We start from the raw sequence: 23,067 nt of genomic DNA on the forward strand, positions 1-23,067 counted from the left end.
TTTTTTTCCACTTAGAAATATGATGATGTATGTACATTTGATCTTCCTATCTATCTTCCTCCCGGCTTCCGTGATATCAGAATCATGTAAGTCAGATTTAAAATATTCTTTCTGACAGATTTTATTCAGCAAACTATTCCTGATTATTTTTTTTTAACTAAAATTGGCTAGTTTATCTCAAGGCATATATCACAGCTTAGAAGTTGGCTCTGTGTTGCTGTTTCTCCTTGTATTAAAATGCACTGAGTGCCGTCTATTTTTTAGACATTAAATCCAGTCTCTGCTTCTGCTCTAGGCATCTCTGCAGGCAGAAGGAAAAGCCTCTTTGAGGGGATTTGGGAGTAGCTTTTGTTCCTGGCTCCAGCTGGGCAAAATCCCCAGGAGCGAGCATACTTAAATTGCATTGAGCAGGGTGGTTCACATGAGCACTTTGTTGCAGCAGCTCTGCTGGTCCTGCAATCATTTCCTACCAGTGACACTGCATTATACAGCACTCATGTAGTACTAGTTTCCAGATGAGCTGCGTTGTCTGAGAAATATAGAAAGATGTTATCTCTAAATATTTCCTTGTACTCCCAGTTTTATGGAATGAATCCTAATTTTTACAAACAAAATTGATTTATTGAGAGGCTAAATTCTGCTGAAGAATTCACCAAGATAACTTTCACTGACATTGCTATGTTTAGATTAGGCCTCTCATCTTCCTGTGTTCCTCCTCCTCTTCTCTTTTTTCCTGAAGAGTACTGTATTTCCATTGCGTTGCTCCTTTGGGGCAATGCAGGACTCATGGATGGGAATTCTGTTAGAACGATGAGTTCATGCATACTTATACCTGATGTGGGCAGTTTAGAGGGGTCTGTAAGGCCATATGAAATGTCAGTGGAGAAGGATCTCTTCAGAAAGAACCAGGACCAGGAGACAAGCGTTAATCATGCAGAAATACTCACCACCTAATCTGCATGCCACATGTCTGAAGCCAGGTGGTGGCAATGTGCCCCCAAATATCATTTTTTGATGGAGATTCTCTGTTTCCATTGCCTATTTGGTTATCTGGTCTCATTTTTTATTGCCTTATCTTTTGTAACTCCTGTGCTGTCCTATCCAGTTTTCATCCTCATCAGTTTTCTCTTTTTTAATCTTCTCCAAAATGGAATTTGACTTTCAGACTGAAGTTTCTATTTTCAGCAGCCAGTTTACTGCTCAGGTACCACAACACTTAAATCTCTGTCAAAATTTCCTCAATTTGCCAAGTCAAACTGTTTCAAGTTTCTCCAGATCATTTCAGTATTACATTCACTTATATTTAAAAAAAAAAAAAAAAAAGTTTTAAATTCCTTTCTCTCAACTCCATCCTTTCTTTTCCTTTTGTGTGTGTGATTTGATTTTCTAAGTCACTGATTTCTCTCATTCCTTTTTGATGGCTTTTCAACTTTCCACCAGATCCTTCCTTTTAGTTTTTTGTTTTGCTTTGCATTGAACACTAGAGACAAGATCTTCTGGACCTCCTTTATAACAATCTTATCTACACCCTTCCTCCTGCCAGTAGTTCTTTTCTTCCCTTAAAAATAAATAAAAATTCTCTATATTCCCTTTTTCTGCATTGAAAACAGAGCAAAATCTCCCTGAAAAATAAAACAAAACAAAACAAAAAACAAACACAAAAACAACAAAACAAAACAAACCAAATATACCAGGAATCAATTTGCTTTACATTTTCTTTGAAAGCTTGAGGATGATAGATAGAGGCAAATGATCTAGAAATGCCAAGTTCTTCTCTATCTTCAGTGAGTCTAACGCTTAATTCACCTGAGATTTTTATCTTTTGGTCGTTTGCAGATGATGCAATTGAAGGTGAGGCTTTAGTTGTAAGATGTCCTGAAAATGATTTATCTGCAAAAGTCACCTGGTATCACACAGACACAAGGAAAAGAATTCCTGAAGAGGAAGAGGGATCACGAGTATTTTCAAAAGAACTGTTTCTTTGGTTTCTGCCAACTTCTTTAGAGGATTCTGGAAACTACACTTGTCTTATAAATTAGTAAGTGCAATATAGGAAAGAGAAAAAAATTAAGAGTTGGAAAAAAAATCATGTTTTAAAAATGCATTTTAATTGTTATCTGTGGAAATGATGTCATTTGGTGTACACCCATTTATTTAGCTTCCATTCTGCAATTGCTATTTTTGTAGCAGACCTTTAAAACAAAATGTATCTGAAATAAGCAATCATCCAGTTGCTTTTAAAACAAGACTCACATTTGCTGCAAGTATTCATTTTAGTCCCTATAATAATGCTGTCATTGAATCATCTTTATTCAATTTCTAAAGTCCAGATGGGAGCAAAAAAGGGCGCAAAATGAATGTTCAGGTGCATCCATACAAACGAGGAATGTGTTTCCCAAGCCGGATACTTTATGCAAATGAAACTAGAAAAGGAAAAATTTCTTGTCCTACATTTAAGAATTATGAGAATGCTACTATCATCCAGTGGTATAAGGTAAGTAAAGCAATGACGGTGCCAGCTGTAGGTCAGATTACTGTGGGAGCTATTTGCAACGAGCCAAAGAGAGCTTTGTTTTCCAGGACTGCAGACCTCTACAGGGAGAGAGATATTTCATGCATGATCCTTATATTTTTATTGAAAACCTGAATAAGGAGGATGATGGTTATTATACTTGTCAGTTTACTTATACTCACAGAGGAAAGGTGTTCAATGTATCAGCAACAAGGATCTTTATAAGTGAAGGTAAGACTTGCTAAAATAACAAAGACTTATGTCCCCTTAAAAAAAAGGAAATTTTTGTACATTAAAAAGAAAAATATTTTTGTTAACCTATTGTATTTTGATGAAACTTTAGATCAACATTTTTTTAGGTGAATTTTGTGGGTGGGGATCCAAATAGAGCAAGATGGCACTACATTCAGACCCAACCACATTCAGGCTTTCAGTAATAGTCTCCAATGACCCTGGTTGCATATTGTAGTTGGTATGGCTAACTGATAGCGTGTATTGTTGACGTGAAGGGGCTCTTTCAAAGCATGCTACAAAAATTCATTTTCTATTGCTTTGATGAGGCAAGGGCCTGTAGGATCTTCTGGTAATCACTGGATTGCTGATATGCAGATGGCATGCAACTCAACACCTGCTGGTCCATCTTGGTTAAAAAACTTTTGGATTTCTGTTGTCTGAGACAAAGATGAACACAAATGATAAATGAATGGAGCCCACAAATCACTGTAAATTTCGTTCGTGTGAAAGTGGCCAGCATGGCTGAGATGTCTGGATTTTGGGCTGCTTCTGGGATTCAGTGTCCTCAGGGAGGCCTTGTCTTTTGGTATCAGTCAGGGCAAGAACATGCCAGTAATCATCAGTTCTGGATTGTATCAATTTACCAGACTTCAAAATGTTCTTCAGTTGTGCAATCAGGTCAACAGAAAAAACAGTTTGTTCATATTTTTGTTTGCTTTCTTTGAAAAATAGATGTAGTTCATTCATGGTCTGACATCAGAACATTTTGCTGTGGAAAACTGTGCCCAGATCTGTGGAGCCTCAATTACAGTTTTTGCCTTGATCCTCAGTAGAAAAGAACGTACTTGCTATTCTGAGCTGGAGAGAATTGAGATTTGAAGTGAGAACTAGTACATTAGCTTAGGAGATATCGTGCCTTTCTTCCCCCAGTTCCATCTGATAAATACCCTGTTGGTCAATCTCTTCTTCACATTGCATTTTTCTTTGAATGTACTTTCATAAAAATTTTCTTACTAGTCCAAAATTTTTTCTCTCTGGTTTATAATGGAAATAGCTCTTATTTACTTGGCACACAGCTATACAAAAATACAGAAATCTTTTTGCATCCAGGCAGATTACTTCATTTCAACGCTAATTTGATTATTTTTCAATCGTTACACAGAAAGAAAGGATTGCAACATAGCATGTGAAATATCAACTGGGTGAATTGAGTCAGCACCAGTTTTTAGCACTCAGAATACCTAACAATAACTTCTTTGAGATTTCATTAGCCTTTAAAATAAGTTTGCTGGATGAATAAACTGTTACGTGTTGTCAATATTGGCTTATGTGTGCCCCTGCTGGTCTGCAAATCCACACCAATTTAGAGGACATTCGCATCTGCATGCTGGCAGCTAAAATCATAGCACTGTCAGCTAGCTAGAAAATTACTGTCTTTCTCTGGCTTTTTTTTTTCTTCAAGATACAGCTTGAATGAAAATTAGACACAGGATAGATAAAAAGAGTGTATTTTATAGCAGCCTGGGAAATGGGAATTAAATAAGTTCCTGCATATTTTATAGGGAAATGTGGTTACAAGATTCACAGAAGTGCCTTGATGGGAAGGATAGCAAGCAATGTGCTTCGACTGGGAAATGAGAGTTTGTCTGAATAGCAAGGAAAGATGCAACAAGGGGAATAGATCCTTCAGTTAAACCAAGTGTTTCAGTGTAGCTTGGACCTGTCCATATCAATAATTACCAGAGATGAAATACAAATATATTGAAGGAGAAATTCCTTCTGAGCGCTAATGACAAGGGATGTTCACTGTTATAGCAAACTGATATAATTCCATTACTTCATAAAATGTATTTTCACAATTTTCTAATACATCCTTCTTTTCTCTCCTTAATCTCTAAAGCAAAGCACTCATCTCTACCTGTTGAAATTTTATTTCCAAAAGATGAAGATGTAAAAGAAGTGGAGCTTGGTAAGTAAAGACTTTCCACTGTTTTTAAACCAGCATTTTGTGGTGACCTAACGAACATCAGCAGCTTCAGGGAGAAGGTTAATTACATTTTTGCACTACAATTTTTACCAGATTTAATTCATTCCAGGCATAACGATATTAAGTTATATCTAAATGATAGGCTATATAGAAATTAAGCAGCAATTTAAAAGTTTAAATAACCTATTCTACTTTGACGAGGATAGACTAGGATTACTCACATGGTCAATTATAACATATCAGCTGAATGCATGACAGCTTCCATCCACTTCAAAGAGGGCTGTAACTAAATCCTTTTTAACTTCCTGATGATACACTTAAGAGGGAAGAATGGACTATTCTTGCAACTAGAAATACTTCTTGCTTGTGATTTTGGTCCAGACACAACACCTGCATCTCTGTTGATGAATGAAGGAAAGCAAAGGACTGGTTGCTGGTCCTGCCTGTGCTGGCTAGGGCTGAGTGGATTGCTCTGGTTGGAAGATACTGGTTGGAATGAAAGGATAGGGAATGAAGCAACAAATAGAGGGTTGGACGGCCCTTTGTGTTCTGGAACATGCACCTAGCTTCCTTTCGTTTAAGACTGGATGTTCTCAGAGGTTCAGATTTATTCCTCATAACTTGTAGCATCAGACTCCAGGCCCGAACACTTCTACGTGGAAACTTATTCCTGTTCTTTTTTTTCTTCCTCCAGTTTCTCTATCATTCAGAATTAGAGTGCCAGGCACCTCTCTCCTTAATGAGCTAGCTAGAATTTAATGCCCTACCTTTCTGGAAAAGTAATTAATCTCAAAATGCATGGTGCAAATGTACTTTAACTTTAGAAAACACTGTATCATTTCTATTGTCTTCTGTTTGCAGAATTGAAGGGATTTCTCCACACTCCCTAATACCAATTCAGGATGTAAATCATAAGATTTTTTAACTTTACCTAAGCCCTGTTTTGATGCGTATTAATGTGGAAACCTTTAAATTGTTTTAATTATATTTACTTCACTGCAACAGTAACTCTTATTTCTGGAATAAGTATTTCCCCATAACAAATGCATAAGAAGATATTTCCTGTTTTAATTTTATCCCATTTTTCTCTAGTTTTTCCAGCTTGAATAAAATCCAAGATAAGAATCTGCAAATAAAATTTATGATAAATACTGTATATTGAAAATTACTATTTCCATGTATGCCTATATGTAAGACAGCATTTATTTCCCATATTCCTCAATAGCTATTACATGGGTTAAGCATCACAACTAATGTCTATTTTCCTTCAGAGCGTTATATATGAGTAATTTATTTTGTAGTCTCTGTTAATGTATTAGATATTTTGTTCAAATATCCTTTTAGTATTTCTTTTCAAGACACTCCTGTAAATCATGTTCTGTGCTTTAGCTCAGGAAATGCCTAAATTGCTAAGGCAAAACTTAAAAGTGGTATGAAGATTTGTAGAAAAAGATGTTATGAGGAAAATAAATTTATTCTTATTTTTCATCAATCTTCATTAGGTACTGCTTTTTCTCTGAAATGTCAGGCCCGGTTGGGGATTAAGAAACAGCCTATAGCTGTTGTCACATGGGATGTGAATAAGATACCAGCAGAATATGCAGATGAAGAAAAAATTCATCAAGAAATTATTTAGTAAGTGCATATAATATGTAATAATCTTTTCTCTCTATGCAAATTATTCTTAACAGCAACCAGTACCACCTCTTTTTCTCTCACTGTTAGTTTTGAAGGACAGCACCAAGAGTACTATGGAGAGGCAACTTTGACCATTAGTAACATAGAACATACGGACTTGCAGTCCAGTTTCACATGTGTAGCAATGAATGAAATGGGAAACACAAGGAGCACGGTGACGTTACGACTCAAAGAAAAATGTAAGGATAAATTTTGTTTCATAGACTCTTGCATACTTCACTGTTAGAAAGTTGTTGGTGATTTTATTTTTTCCCGCTTATTTCACCCTATTTTTCTTTCATTTCTTTCATTTTATTTATTATTTTCTGGTAGTATGAAAGTTTCTTCCAAAAAGAAGGAAAAAACAATCTCCCTATGTATTGAAGTCAGTGGCAAAAATCTTGTGACTTCATTCCTCTGTGAAAAGCCTTGGGGTAAATGCAGCTTTGGGGATGGTATCTTGCTGGGAGAGGGCAAAATTTCAACACGAGAGTAAATATGAATAGCAGGATGGTGCACTGTGACAAGCATGCCCCGATTCTAGGATATTCCTGTTCATTCCCCATGAACATCACTGTGCCTACTGTGTGCCACACAGTGTGTGAGTAACGCTTTGAAAGCTTCCTCTCAGCTTCAATTTTAAATTCATTGTCCCAGTCATTTCTGACAGAGAAAGAAAATTTAAGTTCAGTAAATGGTGGGGTCTGAGATGGTCTTTATCTGTTATAGGACTCTTTAATGGGGATGGTCAGATCCCCAAAAAGCACTGTTGCTGCACCACAGCATTTGAATCTTCTGGCAGAAATGGTGGTCAGTGGTTTCCTTTGTTATCCCTTTAAATGTGCAGAGCCACCAAAGATCTTGAGAGTCAACCACAAAGCCCTTAAAGAGGGATTCATTTTCTATGAGGGAATGATTCTAAGAGTAAAATAAAGTTTATTCTGATCACAGGATTTGCGTAGCTACAGATCTTACAGTATTTTTCACTGTTCATAACTGCCTTCAAGTAGAAACACATTTCCTTGTAGCCGAGATTAGAAGGGATGTAGGTGGATTATAGCAGAGGAGAGGGCATCACTGAGGAGGACAACCCAGAATTCCTGAAAGGAGTGTGAGAGGGAATGTTTTGGTTGTATGTTGCCAGGTGAGTGAGAGTTTAGCACCTCTCTGGAAGCTCAGAGAACATCAGCACTGTGATGAATTATCTGAGGGAATGTTCTTGCAAAGAAGGGGAAGGAAACTAAGTAACACTTCCTGTTAGCCATAGAGCAGGCAGTGGAAAACACTTACTGGCCCCATATTGCAAACTAGATGAGGGAAAGGAATGAGTATACTTGATATTTTGTGTTCATGAAATGATTCATTAAACCTGATTTCTGCTTCACACAAACCTTATTTTGTTTTTATCCATAGGTCCTCAGTAAATGTTCAGGAAAGCTCTTTGTTGCTGCCTGTGTTGTGTGGATGTCTATCCCCTTCTCCCTGTTGCTGCTACTGTCAAGATGCCTGCTTCTGCTGCTCGTCACTGTTGATGTGAGCAAGGCTAAACCCAGAAATGGCAGTGCTCTGCTTTAGTTGTCTTTATTTGTTCCTCTCACAGACCAGCAATTTTTGTGCTAAAACAATGATAGCTTGCCTCTGAGTAAAATAAAAATGCCTCAGGGATTCCTTGTGCCTCACATCTTGTAAATGTGTAATAAAAATGTGTACTCTTCTTTTTTGCTTCTTTTTGTTTTCAATGAAAAAAAACCACACAGATTTTTATTTTTAAAATATGTCTATGGTTGTTCCTTTGTTTTTCCCACAGTGTAACTCACGTCTCCTAGCTGCTGTCCATCAGTGTGCTTTTCACACATTCCTGCTTTATGTTCTGATAATTTTTCGCCAAAGCATTTAGTTTGGATTGCATTATTATTCTTTGTAGCACAAGCCTGTGATAGGAAGTAAGAGATCTGTATATGTTATTCCATTTGCTACTGAAATTAATCTCTTTCAGGGGCATTTTATGAACTAGCTAAATAGCAGCAGAGATGACAGGGTAAGGGAAGAAACAAAGATGCTGTAGGCAACTGTATCAGAGTTGCTCTATTTGAATTGCTTCAGTCTTACAGTCATCAAAAACGTGCTGAATGAATGATTTGGCTCACAAAACATTTTCCAAGGAAGCCAGCGATTAAATCTAACATTGAGTCATAATCAAGTACTGCAAGTACCAGCTCATTGTTAGCAGTATCTTTGATTTTGTTAGATTGCTTCGATACAATTGTCATCCACATAAGAATGAAAAATTGCCAGAGAGGAGTGAAAAGCTTCTATCACAGCCAAGGGTGGTGAGAGCTGTTTGCTTTTATCTCTATGACAAACAAAAACATTCCTTAATATTGCCAGGAAAGAACGTCACTGACAAAGCACAGGGGAAAATGTGCATGTTCGATTCAGGATGTGTGCTGTGCACTTATGTGTATGTTCATATATGTGTGTGAAGAGAAGCGCAGTATGGTGAAAAAGAGTATATCCCAAGGTTGTTTTTTTGTTGTTTGTTGTTGTTGTTGTTGTTTTTACTTGTGTTTTTAAATAGGAGATAAGTGCTGCTAAGAGAAGTTCTTGACGATCTTGGTGATTTTTTCCAGCCTTACTGCTTCTATGTTCATGTGATTCTTTGGAAATGAGCAGCATGACCCAAGTACCTCAGTTTTCAGGAGTGACGCAGCGCCTGGTGTGATTTGGTGGTATTCAAACTACAGACTGTTACACTGAGAGGCTGCTGCTTCTCCTGCTGAGGAAAAGCTTTCTCTGCTTTTTCTCATCCAGCCTCTGCATGGACTTCGACCATCCCTGGTCAATACGAAACTCTTCCTTCAAGGTTATTTCCCATCCTTTCTCTCTTCTCTTTTCCTAAGTCTGCTTGGTATCTTTTGATTCCTTCGCCAACACTTTAAAAAAAAACAAAAACAAAAACAAAAACCCATATTTTTATATTTCATAATACTTCTGGAGGCAAACTTAAAGAATTAGCTAATGAAACAGGCTGTTATACTTCCCCCAGCTCTTTTAGTTTTATGCTCCCATATTTAATTCCAGAGATGGTGATCATCCCATATTTTACATTCCATCTTTGCCACAAGACACACCATCTCATGATCTCAGAGACCATCTGCACAACTTCTTACGTGGTGTCAGTCTCTGGTCAGCATAAGGAATTTGTGATGTCTTTTCATTACATTTTCTTCCTCTTTTCCTGGTGAGGATATAGCAAGTCTTTCTGAACACCAGGCAACGGGCATAGACTCTGATAGTGAGTTCATAGCAAGTGGAAAAACACTGGAAATGTTAACTCCTTCTACCAGCAAACAGGAACAGGAACCTGCCTTCAGCATTACCTTTATCTGCCTTCTCAGAGATACAGGGGCTGTCAGAATATCTCCCAAATGCCACTTTTTTATTAATATCTAAACCACCAGCAGCTTCTAGTTCCTCATCTTCACTCAGGGCTATTTAAATAGCTGAATATTGTGTTTCATAGGTCTGACTTACAAGCATTGTCTTATTTCAGTTCTCATCTGCAAGAAAGTGAAAAGTGCTCAGGGGACCACAAATACTTTCAGAGTGAACACTGTTATGTAGAATGCCCCAAATTCCAGTCATTCTAACCCAGTTCAGCCCAGCACACCAGACCTCTTCTTCCTCAAAGTTATTTCTTGCTGACGTTATAGCTCATCTTCAGTAGACAGGTGTGGGCAGGAATTCCACACCCAGATCTATACTTTTACTGTCTCAAAGTGTGTTCCCTTTAGAAGCCAAAGAACTTACAAAAAGGTGCAGTTCTCCCTGCATCTGTCAGGAGAAGCCTTCAAATGTTCTTTTCTGGGTTGTTTTCCCTAGCGTCTCAAATATTGTTTCCTGAGAGCTGGTGGTTCTGTGTTCTCATTGCACTTGAATTTAAATAAACAGTACTAAATGACAGTCAGCTTGTGAACTCTCTGCCACTAAACATTGCAGTGAAGTTAAATGGAACAGCAGGATCTGATCACCCTTGTTCAAGGCCTCCAAAAGTTGCTTCTGGCCATTGCCCCCATTATGCTGAATATATCTGATTTATTCCAGAGAAATGAGAGGCTGAGTCAGCCGTACTGGGAACTGAACCTGCTCTTCCAGGAAGGCTCCAGTGGAGGTTTTGATCTGAAGCGATACAAGTTATACAAGCACAGGAAGTTTATCACTTTTTTTCAGAATTGGTCTAATCAGTGTAAAGCCAAATATAAACGGCTCCTTTTAGGTTCATTATTGCCGAAGTTGTTGTTGGAACCTGTTTACTTTTATGTTTGCTTTCTAAATGCTTGATATATTAGAACAGTATTTGTAAGGTTGTGGCAAGCCCAGGGTCAACAACTGAAACAATAAGAAAAAAATGACCGTCTCTGTCCCTTGGATAATCCTCAGTAGGTCATGGAAGAGGTTTTCCGAGTTTATGGATCAAACCATACATTTGAACACGGACAAAGTTCCTTTGTAGGCATCATGTGATGCAGTCACAACTACAAAATAGCCAACTTTGCTATGAAGGAAACTGGTTGGTTTTCTTGTCTACTTTGATCTTATTGGAATGTATTTTTTCCTGATCTCTTAATTCTGGTGAGAGTATTCTTCATCAGATAGATACCTCACGGTTGGATGTTTCTTTCTCCCATTAAATGGGAAAGAAAGAAATAGAAAGAGTCTAAAAACACTGTTGGAGTTGCCTCATTTCCTGCTAAGTGAAGTAGTAAATACACTTGTAAGCCTTTTGTTTATCTAGCTTTTCAGTGTCATTTCTCAGAGTCTATTTCTTTAAGGTTATCTCCACCACAGTGCACTCTTTTATTCATCATTGTCCCTGAAGATGATCAAGAAATGAGTAGATGTGGTACTTCGGGACATGCTTTAGTGGACAATATTGGTGGAAGGTGAATGTTTGGGCAAAAATGATCTTAGAGATCTTTTCCAACTTTGATGATTCTATGACTTCTTGCAAAACTCAGGAACCTGTTAATTTCAATACAAGAGGCTCTTCACTGTCAAACATTTTATCTTATTTCATTCAATCAGGGCAAGTCCAAGAGAAGCTCTAGAATTGCTTTTTGGTTGTAAAGGTCAGTGCCTTCCACTGGAGTTTGCTGGCTGCACACAGTCTGCCAGCAGTTCCAATTCATCTTGTTGCCTTTTTTGTAGAGGAAATGGACTTGGCTCTTGGGGATGCTGTAACATGTAGCTCCTCAGTGGCCAGTGAATGGCCTGCTGCTGCTGCAGCCATGTGTATTTTGTCCGTTTCACAGACAGAGGGAGGTAAAGACCTGGAAGTCTGATTCCAGATCTGAAGACATAAGGCTCGTCTGGGTTGAGCTGCTACCAGTACATGTAAGCATACTCCATTAGTTGAGATGTTGTGAAGCGTGCCAAAAACTCCACTGTAATGCTGAAGGATACGTGGTTCTACTAATACTCAGAAGCAGGGTATCGCATCAGGCAATTGCTATGTGAATTGCTACACTGATCTAAAATAAAAATATAGGTGGGGCTCCCTTATGCAGATATGATGCACAACCTGTTCTTTCTCACGTGCATTTCTTTGGGATTAAACTCCATCATCCACTCTGATTCTTCTGAGGCCACGTATTATTTTAATCCAAGCTAATTCAGTGATCTGAATACAGAAAAGTCTCCAAATCACTTGTTACTGCAACTATAGGACGATGAATTACCATGATGGACTGGAATAAGTAGATAAATAAGGTGGGCTACAAATGGAATTATCTTAACTGGTTTATCAGTCAGAGAAAAACTATATGGAACTGCTCGGAATTTACATGTTAAAATCACAAGGAATCAAATTAGATATCTCTCATTTGCTTTGGGGTAGACTTCTTCTGTAAAGCAAATAACTTTAATCTTCCATCCAAAGGAATAATGCATCCTGTATGCGTAACTGCTATTAAATTCTTTGATATATCAATTTCAAACTTGGTTATCTGGAATTCATAGTGTTTTCAATACTGAGTCTGGGTGACTTCAATACGTCCAGAACACAAGTCAAAAATTTCTTCAGCTCTGTGGCTGTAATAATCTGTGGATCAATACAGCTTTCTGTTTTCTAGGCTGGAGAGACCTTGCTTCTGCCTCCCATCATCTCTTACTGCGCCAGAACTAGATGACATCCAGAGGCTATGCGTATCTAGATTGACTTCTGCTATATGTACCACAGAACAAGAGGGCAAATGTGCAAATATAGGAAGCCCTCTGGGCTGCTACAGAAATGTAGCTCTTTCTCAAAGGGTGATAATCACAATCTTATCCTAAACTGTAAGCATATGATAGCTCAGAGCTGATGATGGCTGTCCCTGATAGTCTTCACCTCTGAGTCTGAGGTGATCAGGTTCAAGAGCTCTTCCATGAGGGAAGGTGAAATCACAATGGGTGACTCCTTTCTTCCCAGTTTTCTTTATTTGTCATTGATGCTTTATGCTCCTTGTCCCTGAAAGGACCCTCCTCTGCTTCTGGTGTAGTTTATCTTATTTTTATGGCCAGATTCACTCTGTTTTCCTGCGTTCTTTTTGCATACTCTGATCTTATCTTGCAGATTTTATAATTTGCACAAGTTTCTTTGCACTCTCTTTGTGCAACTACGCTCAAGCCTCTGCTTGCCCCTGTGTGGATGTTTCCTATTGTCACGCTTGGGCTCAGCTGCCTCGCAAAATGCTTTAACATCATAGCTGGTCATGTTACAAAATACAGATATCACTGCCAGCTGCGGTATTCAGTGCACTTAGGTTCAACACACGTGGATATTCAGTATGTATTGCCTAGTATGCTTCTACTTCAGGGCTGCAACAGCCCTCTGTGCTGGATACACCAGCTGGGGAAGGAAGGAGTTTCATCAGGGTGAACTCCTTAAAGCCACAGCAGAAGATAACAGAAGCTAAGACTTCAGCTAACACTTCATTTCTCTGTTTTTGTTTTGTTTTGTTTTGTTTTTTGCAGCAGGTCCTAGTGTCCTCATGATTGCTGGATTTCTAGTTCTGCTAATGTCAGTAGCAGTCTCTGTTGTACTGTATCAGTCCTTTCGAGTAGATATCATCCTGTTGTATCGGGACTTGTTTCAGGCCTATTCGGTCAAGGATGGTGAGTAAGCATTGGACAAGAAAGTTTAAATAAAAGGATGAAACAAATCATATGGAAACAGATAAATCTGATAGCTATTTACTAACTCACATGCCAGTTGAGCCCAATCCTTCCTTTTTCATTACTTCTGCAATCATTATATAAGAAGGAACAAACAGCTCTGGTAGTGCTTTGTATTCAACTTTTGCCTTGGTTCTATAGTGAGGTGTTACATACACAATAAATTCAATATTGTTTTCACTTTTAAAAACAAACAAATACACACAAAATTGTTTTGCAAAGAAATATTGAATGACGTTGAAAATCTGATTTAAGAGCCTATTATATTGCTGAAATAACAGATGGTGATACACATCTCCACTTCACTGAATCCTTACTCTATGTGCTTGGAGATACATCTTTCATGTTGGGATGGTCAGATTCTCCGAAGTGGCGAGTGCATAGGACATAACAGTTGACCATGGAAATATGTGTACGCTCTCTAATTTCCAAAGATGTATTCAGTGATGTACCTCGTTATGATTAGCAGCAAGATCTACTTAGATCTATTTCAATCTTCTTAGATCTGTTTTGCAATAGACAGCTCTAATTCATGTTAACTTAATATACTTTCCTCTTGTTCTGCCTTGCAGATGGGAAGATATATGATGCATATGTTATTTACCCCCAGAGCCACACCAATGAAGCTACTTTTGTAGAATATTTTGTTTACCAAATGATGCCAGATATTCTGGAAAATAAATGTGGCTATAAATTATGCATTTATGGCAGAGATACATATCCTGGAGAAGGTAAGTTTCAAATTAAATAATCCACTGCATTATTTATTGCGTTGGAGCAAGCTGTGTTTCTAGACCCTCAAGGTGGGGGGAGGAGGGAAGGAGGTACCTTTGCATTCCTGAGCGGGTTGCTCATCCCAGCAGCTACTGTGCCTGATGTGTCAGGCAGGGTGACACAATGGCACTTTGTTGTTGTTGAAGTTCTAAGAAAAGCAAGCCATAGGGTTCAGCACAAGTTGTTTATCACATTCTTGGGTGATGCAGGAAATGTGACCCAGAGAGTGATTCTTTCAGATGTACACCTGCTCTTCGGATAGTGCAAGTCCGCACTGCCACTATCTGGACAAAGCATGCATGAGTAGGTCTGCAAGACACTAAAGAGAAGAAAATCACAAATTAAGTTGAGTAATTAATCTTGCTGTTATCACTTATGTTTTTTCAACCTGTGGCAATGGTGCTAAAATTACAGGAAGTTCAGCTTCTGTATACCAAGGTGACCTACTTTCACTTCATACAATTCCCAGTGCTAATTCAAGAGACATTCTGTGTTTTTTACATCAAGTTCCTTGTTTTCTGAAGTGGAATCTTGTTAATTAATCAGTGTTAATTTTCATGTGGACATCTCTATGCTATCTTTCTCATCAGCTGTAATCTAGGTGCTATCTGCTTTCTGCTAGAGCCGACTTGTGTGTCTTGTGCTCTGGTGTTCTATGGACCAGATGTTCTTTTTTATCAGAAAAGAGGTATGAAGCCACAGGTATCTCATTTTGAGTTAAACATACCCAAAATCATCTGCATTGGGCCAGATGTGATTCATCTGCTCAGAGCTGAGCCAAGATCACTGATGTTATTCTTTTCTGGAGAGTAAGAAAAGTTCTGCCTGGACTTGAGAAAAGCCACTGCAACGAGAATGAAGACAGCTGCAAGCGTTGCTGAGGCAGACTATACCTCACTCACCTGATCCAGAACAATGAAACTCACAAATATGGCAATGGCAAAACAATATGCCATTGTTTGTTCAGGTGATTACAGGACGGTATTTTCTTATGGGACACTACTCTCAAATCTTCCTGGAGAAAACAGAGCATAGCATGCAAATGAAGTAGAAACTGCGTGACTAACAGGGGCTCTACTATGCTGGCTGAAAACCAAGACGTTTTCAGTCAGCAAATGCATTAGTGTATGCTTGTAACCCAAACACAGTGAAGACTCACCAAGCCTGCCTAGGACAGTAAGTTTATATATATATATTTTTTTTTCCCATTTGATTTTATCAGATTTTTTTATAATTTTGAAATTTAAAATTTCTCAACAATTACAGAATTGCAACTACCATAAAGTTAGTGTCAATTATATCAACAAAACTAATTTTGACAACAATGAAAAGGATGAATGATTTTTATTTTTTTTACAGTATTAACCACCAATGCATAGATGTCCCAGCACAAGCCTGAGGGACATTGCTGTCTGGTACCACAGAGATCTCCCTTTCCTCTCTTCAGTCCTAGGTACTGGCAGATAGGGGACCTGGTTCTTCTGGCTACCAACATGTGAGCTCTGGGCCAAGGCAGCTCTTGCTCTTCTTAACTTGATAAGGGAGAGTATTGCTGGTGTCAACTGCCAGACCAAGTTCACTCACAGCCATCAAAGCAGCAGACATGAGCATCCCTCCTTGTCTGGCACTGACCATTGTCCTTTTCCTTTCCATGCTTACATTCCCTGCCTTCTGCAGTTGCCTTTCTTGTCCACTTTCATGCCTCAAAATGTTTCCAGTTGTGTGGAAAAGCTGTTCAGAATCAGTCTGTCACGGAGAGTGCTTAAAAATTCTCTGATTTCAGACAGATTTACTTTACCAAATATTCCCTGCTCTTGATTACTGTCTGTTCTTAAGCCTTTTGTTACCAGATTTCCAAATCACAAACCTTATAATTAAAATATGCTAACCACAGAGTAAATCAGGAGTATTTACAGCAAATGCCACTTGGAGGTACTGTGATCCTTCCTGAAAATGTAAATTACCATTTGGTGAATCATATTTTTTTCCCAGTAAAACTATGTGTATTTCCAGAAAAAAAAAATACAGTGAGGATGTAAAATGGAAGCATTATTTCAAGAATTGTTTATGACTCTAGGTTCCAGAGGAGAGCTTTAATTTTGTGCTATTCTAATAATGAAAACCAATACAAGGAATTCAAGTGATGAACAGTGCTGTATAGCTGTTGGACTCCCACTGGTTTTCCTTAATTTACATTATTTTTGGTTTTTAGTTTTATAGATTTAGGGAATTTTTTACAACTTAACAGATGCCCATGGAAATACAAACACAAGTTTGCAAAAAAACACAAGAGGTTTCACCAACATTACCTTCTGTTCCATTCTTTTCACAGTCTCATTGTCTTGTCAGCCACTTTCCTTGACACAGAATCTGACTAAACACAGAGCTGCTGTATCAGTAATAGACAGAAACATGAGAAAATAACATAAGAATGATCATACTTCACTGGATGAATGCTTTATGCAACCAAGTGTCTTACCATCAGCAGTGACCATTGGCAAATGACTGGAAAAAACCTTAAGAACAGGGCAGGTTTATAATAATACTTCATCTAGTGTACTTTCCCAGCAGTCTGTGGACTTCAGATGCTGGAATTTCTATTTGTAACAGCTGATGTTTTTCTTTCTCTTTCTTTTTTTTTTTTTTTTTAATTCCACACTGCTTTCTGCCACTTTCTAAATTCATATGAACTTTTGATATCCACAAAATATGTTATAATGATTTCTACTGCTGAAGTATTTGCAGTCCCATCCTCAACATTGCCATAAGTGTGGCATCAGAAATCCAAATGCAGAACTAAATACCTCCCCAGGTTGCATCATCTTTCAGTCCTGAGCTCAGTGAACTGTACTTCAAAGCCGATATACATATTTTTTAAACCCGTACAGTTGTGGAAACTAAATATATACAAATAGCTGCTGATCTAAGTTTTTCTCATCTTCCAAATGACCTATTATTAGGGTTCTAATACTATGGAAATCTAATGAAAAAAAAAGAAAATGAAAGGAATTAGAAACAGTGAACTTCACAGAAAGGCAAATTGTTAGCAGAGAATGCTCTCATCATGAATAAATAGGTCAGAGAAGAGTTATCTTCCTTACCCTTCCTTATCTAGAACTTTCTCCCACAGTGTGCCAGCTCTTGAGGTTTCTAAGTACAACACCCAACACCACAGTTCTAATTGTGACTGATCAGCTGTCTCTAACATTGCAGAGGGAAAGCAAAACACCTTTAGTCATGTTGATGTATGAATGTTGAGCAGATGCCAGTCCACTGCACAGGCTTGCATATAAATTAGCATTCTATAGCTCAGGGATATTAGCACACCCTCTAAAGGAAAATAAGCTTCTTAGAAGTAAGTCACCGAAATCACAGAATCCTAGAATCATAGAACGGCCTGGGTTGAAAAGGACCACAATGATCATCTAGTTTCAACCCCTGCTATGTGCAGGGTCACCAACCACCAGACCAGGCTGCCCAGAGCCACATCCAGCCTGGCCTTGAATGCATCCAGGGATGGGGCATCCACAACCTCCTTGGGCAACCTGTTCCAGTGTGTCACCACCCTCTGTGTGAAAAACTTCCTCCTAAACTTCCTCCTAATATCTAACCTAAACCTCCCCTGTCTCCATTTAAAACTATTCCTCCTTGTCCTATCATTATCCACCCTTGAAAACAGCCATTCCTCCTCCTGTTTATATGCTTCCTTAAATAACTGGAAGGCCACAGTGAGGTCTCCAAAAGGCCAGTTTTCATGTGTAAGTACTGCAGGATCAATCCATAAAGCCTAAAACTTAAGAATATACTTTCTTACGTGGAAATTACGGTTCAAGCACAAATACGGTGCAAGATCTACTAAACTTGACCAGATGAATTAGAAATTCCTCACAGTTCTTAAGAGCAATGCAAACATTAAGATTTCAACTAAAGAAAACACCTGAAAGGAAACTTTGATTACTGTGAGATTTTTAAGCCTTTTTTTTTTTTTCTAATGAATAAACTGTACCTGACTGAAGTGATACGAAGGTTATTTCTAATTACAAAATAAAAGAAATGAAACGCCTATACAAAAGAGTCTATGAAAGAAATTTCATAGTCTTGTTGTTTTTTTTTGTGTGCATTGCTAGATAAAGCGAATGCAATTGAGAAGAGGATACAGAAGAGCAGACGGTTGATCATCCTTCTCACACAGCAGCTGATTAACTGTCAAGAACTTAACTACGATCAACATATTGCTTTATACAATGCCCTCATTCAAAATGATACAAAGGTGATCCTACTGGAAATGGAGAAGATGGGGACTTATGAGAATCTTCAGGAATCTCTTAGGTACATAATCAAGCAGCAAGGTACTGTCAAATGGAAAGAGCAGCACACTGTGCACCCACAGTCATCCAATTCGAAGTTCTGGAAACACGTGAGGTACCACATGCCAGTGACATTCAGGTCCTCAGACCCAGCTAATGCTGGGTGAGCAGTCTGCCCAAGAAAATGCTGGTACTTCATCAAGTTGAACCATCACCGTATGATTCTCTTTCTGCTATCAGTAGGTACATTATTTTGCAGCCTGGACATATGCCTGCATTTTTTCCCCACATCTTTCAGCCACTCAGTTGAGTAATGATAAGGGAAATGAATGGAGCAGGTCTAGGAGCTGAGAAAACTTTGTTGAAGTTCGAGAATTCAGTAAATGAATCATTCCAGGCAGACAACAGAATTTTGCAGTCACAGGAAACAGAATCTACCCATGCCCTTCCTATATATACTTGTACATATTACTGAATTTTTTGGTTCTGAATATTCTGTAGATTTACTTTATCTTTCTAATACAGTTGATTAAACATAAATGCCTTCTGTACTATTTGACTGGAAAGTATCATGTGGTGTTCTTCACTTTATCCACCATGTGTTCCTTTTTGATTCAGTAGTATTACTCATACCATGAAATTTAATCTTTCCTTAGCAGGGATGCTTCAAGAGAGGCTCTTTGGAGACTAATGTGAACACAGCATTTATTAGAAATGAAGTCTAAAGGAAAATGTATACATTCTGATCAACCAATACATATTAAATATATTCATACATAAAAGTGAAACTCAGAAAAGGAGAAATTATTTTATAGAGACATCAAAAGTGATTTTGTTTTCAAAGCTGCTACATATTTAAATTCTTATAAGTAGTAGTATTTTAGATCTATCAAGTATGATTGCCCGTGCTATAACTATTGTTACTATTTTGTACATTGATAGCATTAATTTAAGCTACTGATATAGACTCACTGCAATTTTATAATTGCCAATATTCCTCTTCTTCCCCCTTCTTTGATCTTATTCCTGGTTATTATTTGTTCTGACAGAGAATATCCTGAGATGCAAAGGTCAGAATGAAATCTCTTCTGAGTGCAGGAATGTATGAACAAAGCGTGTTTTAGTGCATATATCCTTGGGAAATCTAATCTTTTTAGCTTCTTAAATACAGATTATTACTTTTAGTCAGAGAAGACCTGGTTTTGAGCTTCAGTTAACTATAGAGATGGACTCGAAAAGTGAAAATTAGAATGTCTTATGCCACCACATCCTTTTATTGTACAGTGTAGATATTTATTGAGTATGGAATTTCAGATTCATGGATGGCTGTTGGAGTAGGAAGACTATATATGAAATACATGTGTTGATATTTTTTCAACATGACATTAAAAAGTGGAAACAAACCAGCTTTTCTCTGATTTATTATATTTTCAAGTGCCCATGTATTGATTATTCACCACAACTGTAAAACATTTAATGCTGTATTTTATCACTCTCTCATTAGATCATATTCAGTACTAGGACTCGTTCTTAAAGATCCCTCCATATACATGTCACCGTCTCTTTCGAAGCTCCACAGAATGGATTTGTGCCCACCAAAGAGATTTGGTTTATTACAGACTTAGGTCAAGATTTAAATGGTTGCCACAATACAATTTCTTCCCATGGAAAGAATACTAGTACTAGGGCGTGTATAAAGGCAGGATGGCCAGCTGCTTTTCACTATGAAATCTTTTACAGCAACTTCCGATGAGGACAAAATATTCCCTTTCAAGACGAAGACAAAATCAGTTTTTAATAGAATGTGTGTTCTGAGCACTTACAAGGAAGGAAGAAAGGATGATAAGTGGGAAGGAAGGAATGATGATACCTGAACTTCGGAGCTGAGAAATGGAAGAGAAGGTACAATGGGGAAATGCAGGGTGATAACAAAGAACTGGGCTGTTCTAAAATCAGGGGATATCTTACTGATACTTCTGTACACCAGCTGTGTGAGCGGGATGGTGAAAAATAAACCCACTAATCAGCTCTTGTGGTGGCAATTCTTTTGCATCAAACTTCATGGCTAACAAAAAGAAAATATAAGGAAATAATACCAGAAGTGCTCAAGAACTCTAAATGTGGTTTATCTGCCCTTAAAGAAAGAAAAGGGGTAAATTCTGAGGGTAGCAAAAACCTTTTACTGAGCCTAGAGATGAGTATGTGACTGTAGTAATGGCAGAGAAATGCAGAAGTTGTCACTGCTTTTTATATTCCTTGGTGGTTAGTGGAAAGATCAGAGATACTCACTCAGTATCTTTCTACAAATATTATCACAGTTGTAGAACTGTGGTATTCTTTTATAACACACACAACTTAGTGAGTACCTAAATTGTTTTTTTTATATTTCATATTGTCTTGGATACATAGAAACTACTCCAGGCAATCTGGAATAATGAAAAGGAAGTGTGTCCTGTGTAAAAATCTCTTATGTCTCTATAAAAAGCTTACAAATCTTCAGATGCTCAAAACTTAAACTAAACAGAAAAAAAAAAAAATTGCTGTAGATTTAGAACTTTCATCTAGAGATTTAATGCCCTTTAACTTCTGCCCTATGCTTCCCTATTCTTGGTACCACTGAAAAAGTGAATCAGGAAACCAATTTGCTTTCACTAATTAATAGAGAAGAGTCAGTGTGGCATCTAGTGGATGAACAGCTACCAAAAGATTGTGGACAACTAGAAATAAATTAAAGAATACTGTTAGAAATAAACACAGTGAAATTTTCAGAGTGTACATACATAATCTCCTGGTACCCATACCGCAGCTCAGAATCTGACACTGAGAATTCAGTGCTGACCTTCTTATGTTTTAAAGGAACAGAAGAGTCTTCTTGGCATGTGATGTGAGAGTAAGGAATGAGCTCTGATTTTGTTCACTTCTTGATGTCAATGGTGAAGATCTTGGTAACTTCCATGGTATGATACCTAGCTCCTGTCAATATAAACTATGATAACTGTGTGGTGACTGAGCACCAGCATAGAATGCCCTGAGTGGCTGTTGAAATTCCCTTTTTGGAGATAATTCAGTTTGGATGTGGTCATGGGCCTCCTGTTCTGGCTGGTCTTGTTTGAGCAGGAGTTGGACCAGATGGGCCCAGAAGTCCCTGCTAGCCTCAGCCATACTGTGATTCAGCCCTCTGCAATCTGCAGACAGCAATTAGGATGTAATTACATATACATATACACTTGTCCTTTGTGTGAAGTGTTCAGACAAAATTATATTTGGATGATAATATTTTTTACTGAGAGAGCGAAACTGGGAAATTTTTCACTGAGAGAGTGGTGAGGCGCTGGCACAGACTGCCCAGGGAAGTTGTGGATGCCCTGTCCTTGGAGATACTCAATACCAGGATGAATGAGGCCCTGAGCAACCTGATCTGGAGCCTGATTTAGTGGCTGGCAACCTTGCCCACAGCAGGGGGTTGGAAGTAGATGATCTTTGAGGTCTCTTCCAACCCAAGACATTCTATGATTCTATGCATTTGTAAAACTGATATATTCTGTTGAAAAATTATACTTGTACAACCGCATGTTCCTGATCCTTTAGAGTGTCAGAAATAGAGCTATTCCATAAAACTATTTCTAGTCTTTACAGATCTCAGCCTGTTATGAAGCAATATTCCTTTCAAAATACATGAAACAGAAGATCTCAAGGAACAGAGAGTATGGATTTAGGGGATAACATACATCTCCAGCCACATTTTGAGCAATGGCAGTACATGGGATGCTGCTCTCTTGAGTTGTGAAAGGCCTTTGACATGTTCTCAGTTTGTGATACACAGGTAAGTGGACAGTGAGTGGAAAAAGAGCGGGATGAAAGCTTATGCTGGATCAAGAGATTGTGATCAGCACACAAACTTCAGCTCACATTAAATTACTAGTGACATCCTTTGGGACCTAATTTTGGTACGAATACTCTTGAGTATCCTTATAAATGACCTTGGAAATGTGACAGATCATCATATAAACAGATTTTCAGACATAAAACGAATCCAAGAAGAGATTATTGACCCATTGGAGAGCAGGTTGAGCATTACAACAGAACAGTGATATCAACAAGGTTCAACTCAAGACACACGCAAAGTGCTGTGTCTGTGTTGAAAAATTCCCACTCAGCAATACAGCCTAGAGATCAATTCAGTACAAAACAGCTTTGCTGTAAAGACTGTACATCCCGGTGGACACTGAAGTGAGTTTGAGTCAGTAGTGTGCTTTGTGACAAAGAAGGACAACTGCTGACATACTGGAGCGAGTGCTGGGAAACACCTCCAAGAGCACAGGACGTTGAGGGTGAGAACAAGATCTCATATTTCTGTTTAC

The 23,067-nt window shown here is 38.1% G+C and overlaps 1 protein-coding gene across 2 annotated transcripts in view; it reads left to right on the forward strand.

Annotated features, from left to right (window-relative positions):
* Positions 1-20,752, forward strand: part of IL1RL1 (interleukin 1 receptor like 1) — a 23,780-nt gene extending 3,028 nt beyond the window's left edge. The window contains exons 2-11 of one of the 2 annotated variants that reach the window (XM_010727886.3): positions 16-86; positions 1,837-2,038; positions 2,326-2,494; positions 2,581-2,743; positions 4,647-4,715; positions 6,236-6,368; positions 6,459-6,610; positions 13,425-13,565; positions 14,198-14,356; positions 18,527-20,752. In XM_010727886.3, the coding sequence (XP_010726188.1) occupies positions 20-86; positions 1,837-2,038; positions 2,326-2,494; positions 2,581-2,743; positions 4,647-4,715; positions 6,236-6,368; positions 6,459-6,610; positions 13,425-13,565; positions 14,198-14,356; positions 18,527-18,873 (1,602 nt within the window). In that variant the 5' untranslated portion in view covers positions 16-19 and the 3' untranslated portion in view covers positions 18,874-20,752. Of the gene's footprint in view, positions 1-15; positions 87-1,836; positions 2,039-2,325; positions 2,495-2,580; positions 2,744-4,646; positions 4,716-6,235; positions 6,369-6,458; positions 6,611-7,823; positions 8,133-13,424; positions 13,566-14,197; positions 14,357-18,526 lie in introns of those variants that run through there. The other variant, XM_010727892.3, reaches the window with a different exon arrangement.
* Positions 20,753-23,067: the final 2,315 nt, after the last annotated feature.

Source organism: Meleagris gallopavo, chromosome 1, assembly GCF_000146605.3.
Source record: "Meleagris gallopavo isolate NT-WF06-2002-E0010 breed Aviagen turkey brand Nicholas breeding stock chromosome 1, Turkey_5.1, whole genome shotgun sequence".
In the NCBI taxonomy this organism is placed as follows: domain Eukaryota; kingdom Metazoa; phylum Chordata; class Aves; order Galliformes; family Phasianidae; genus Meleagris; species Meleagris gallopavo.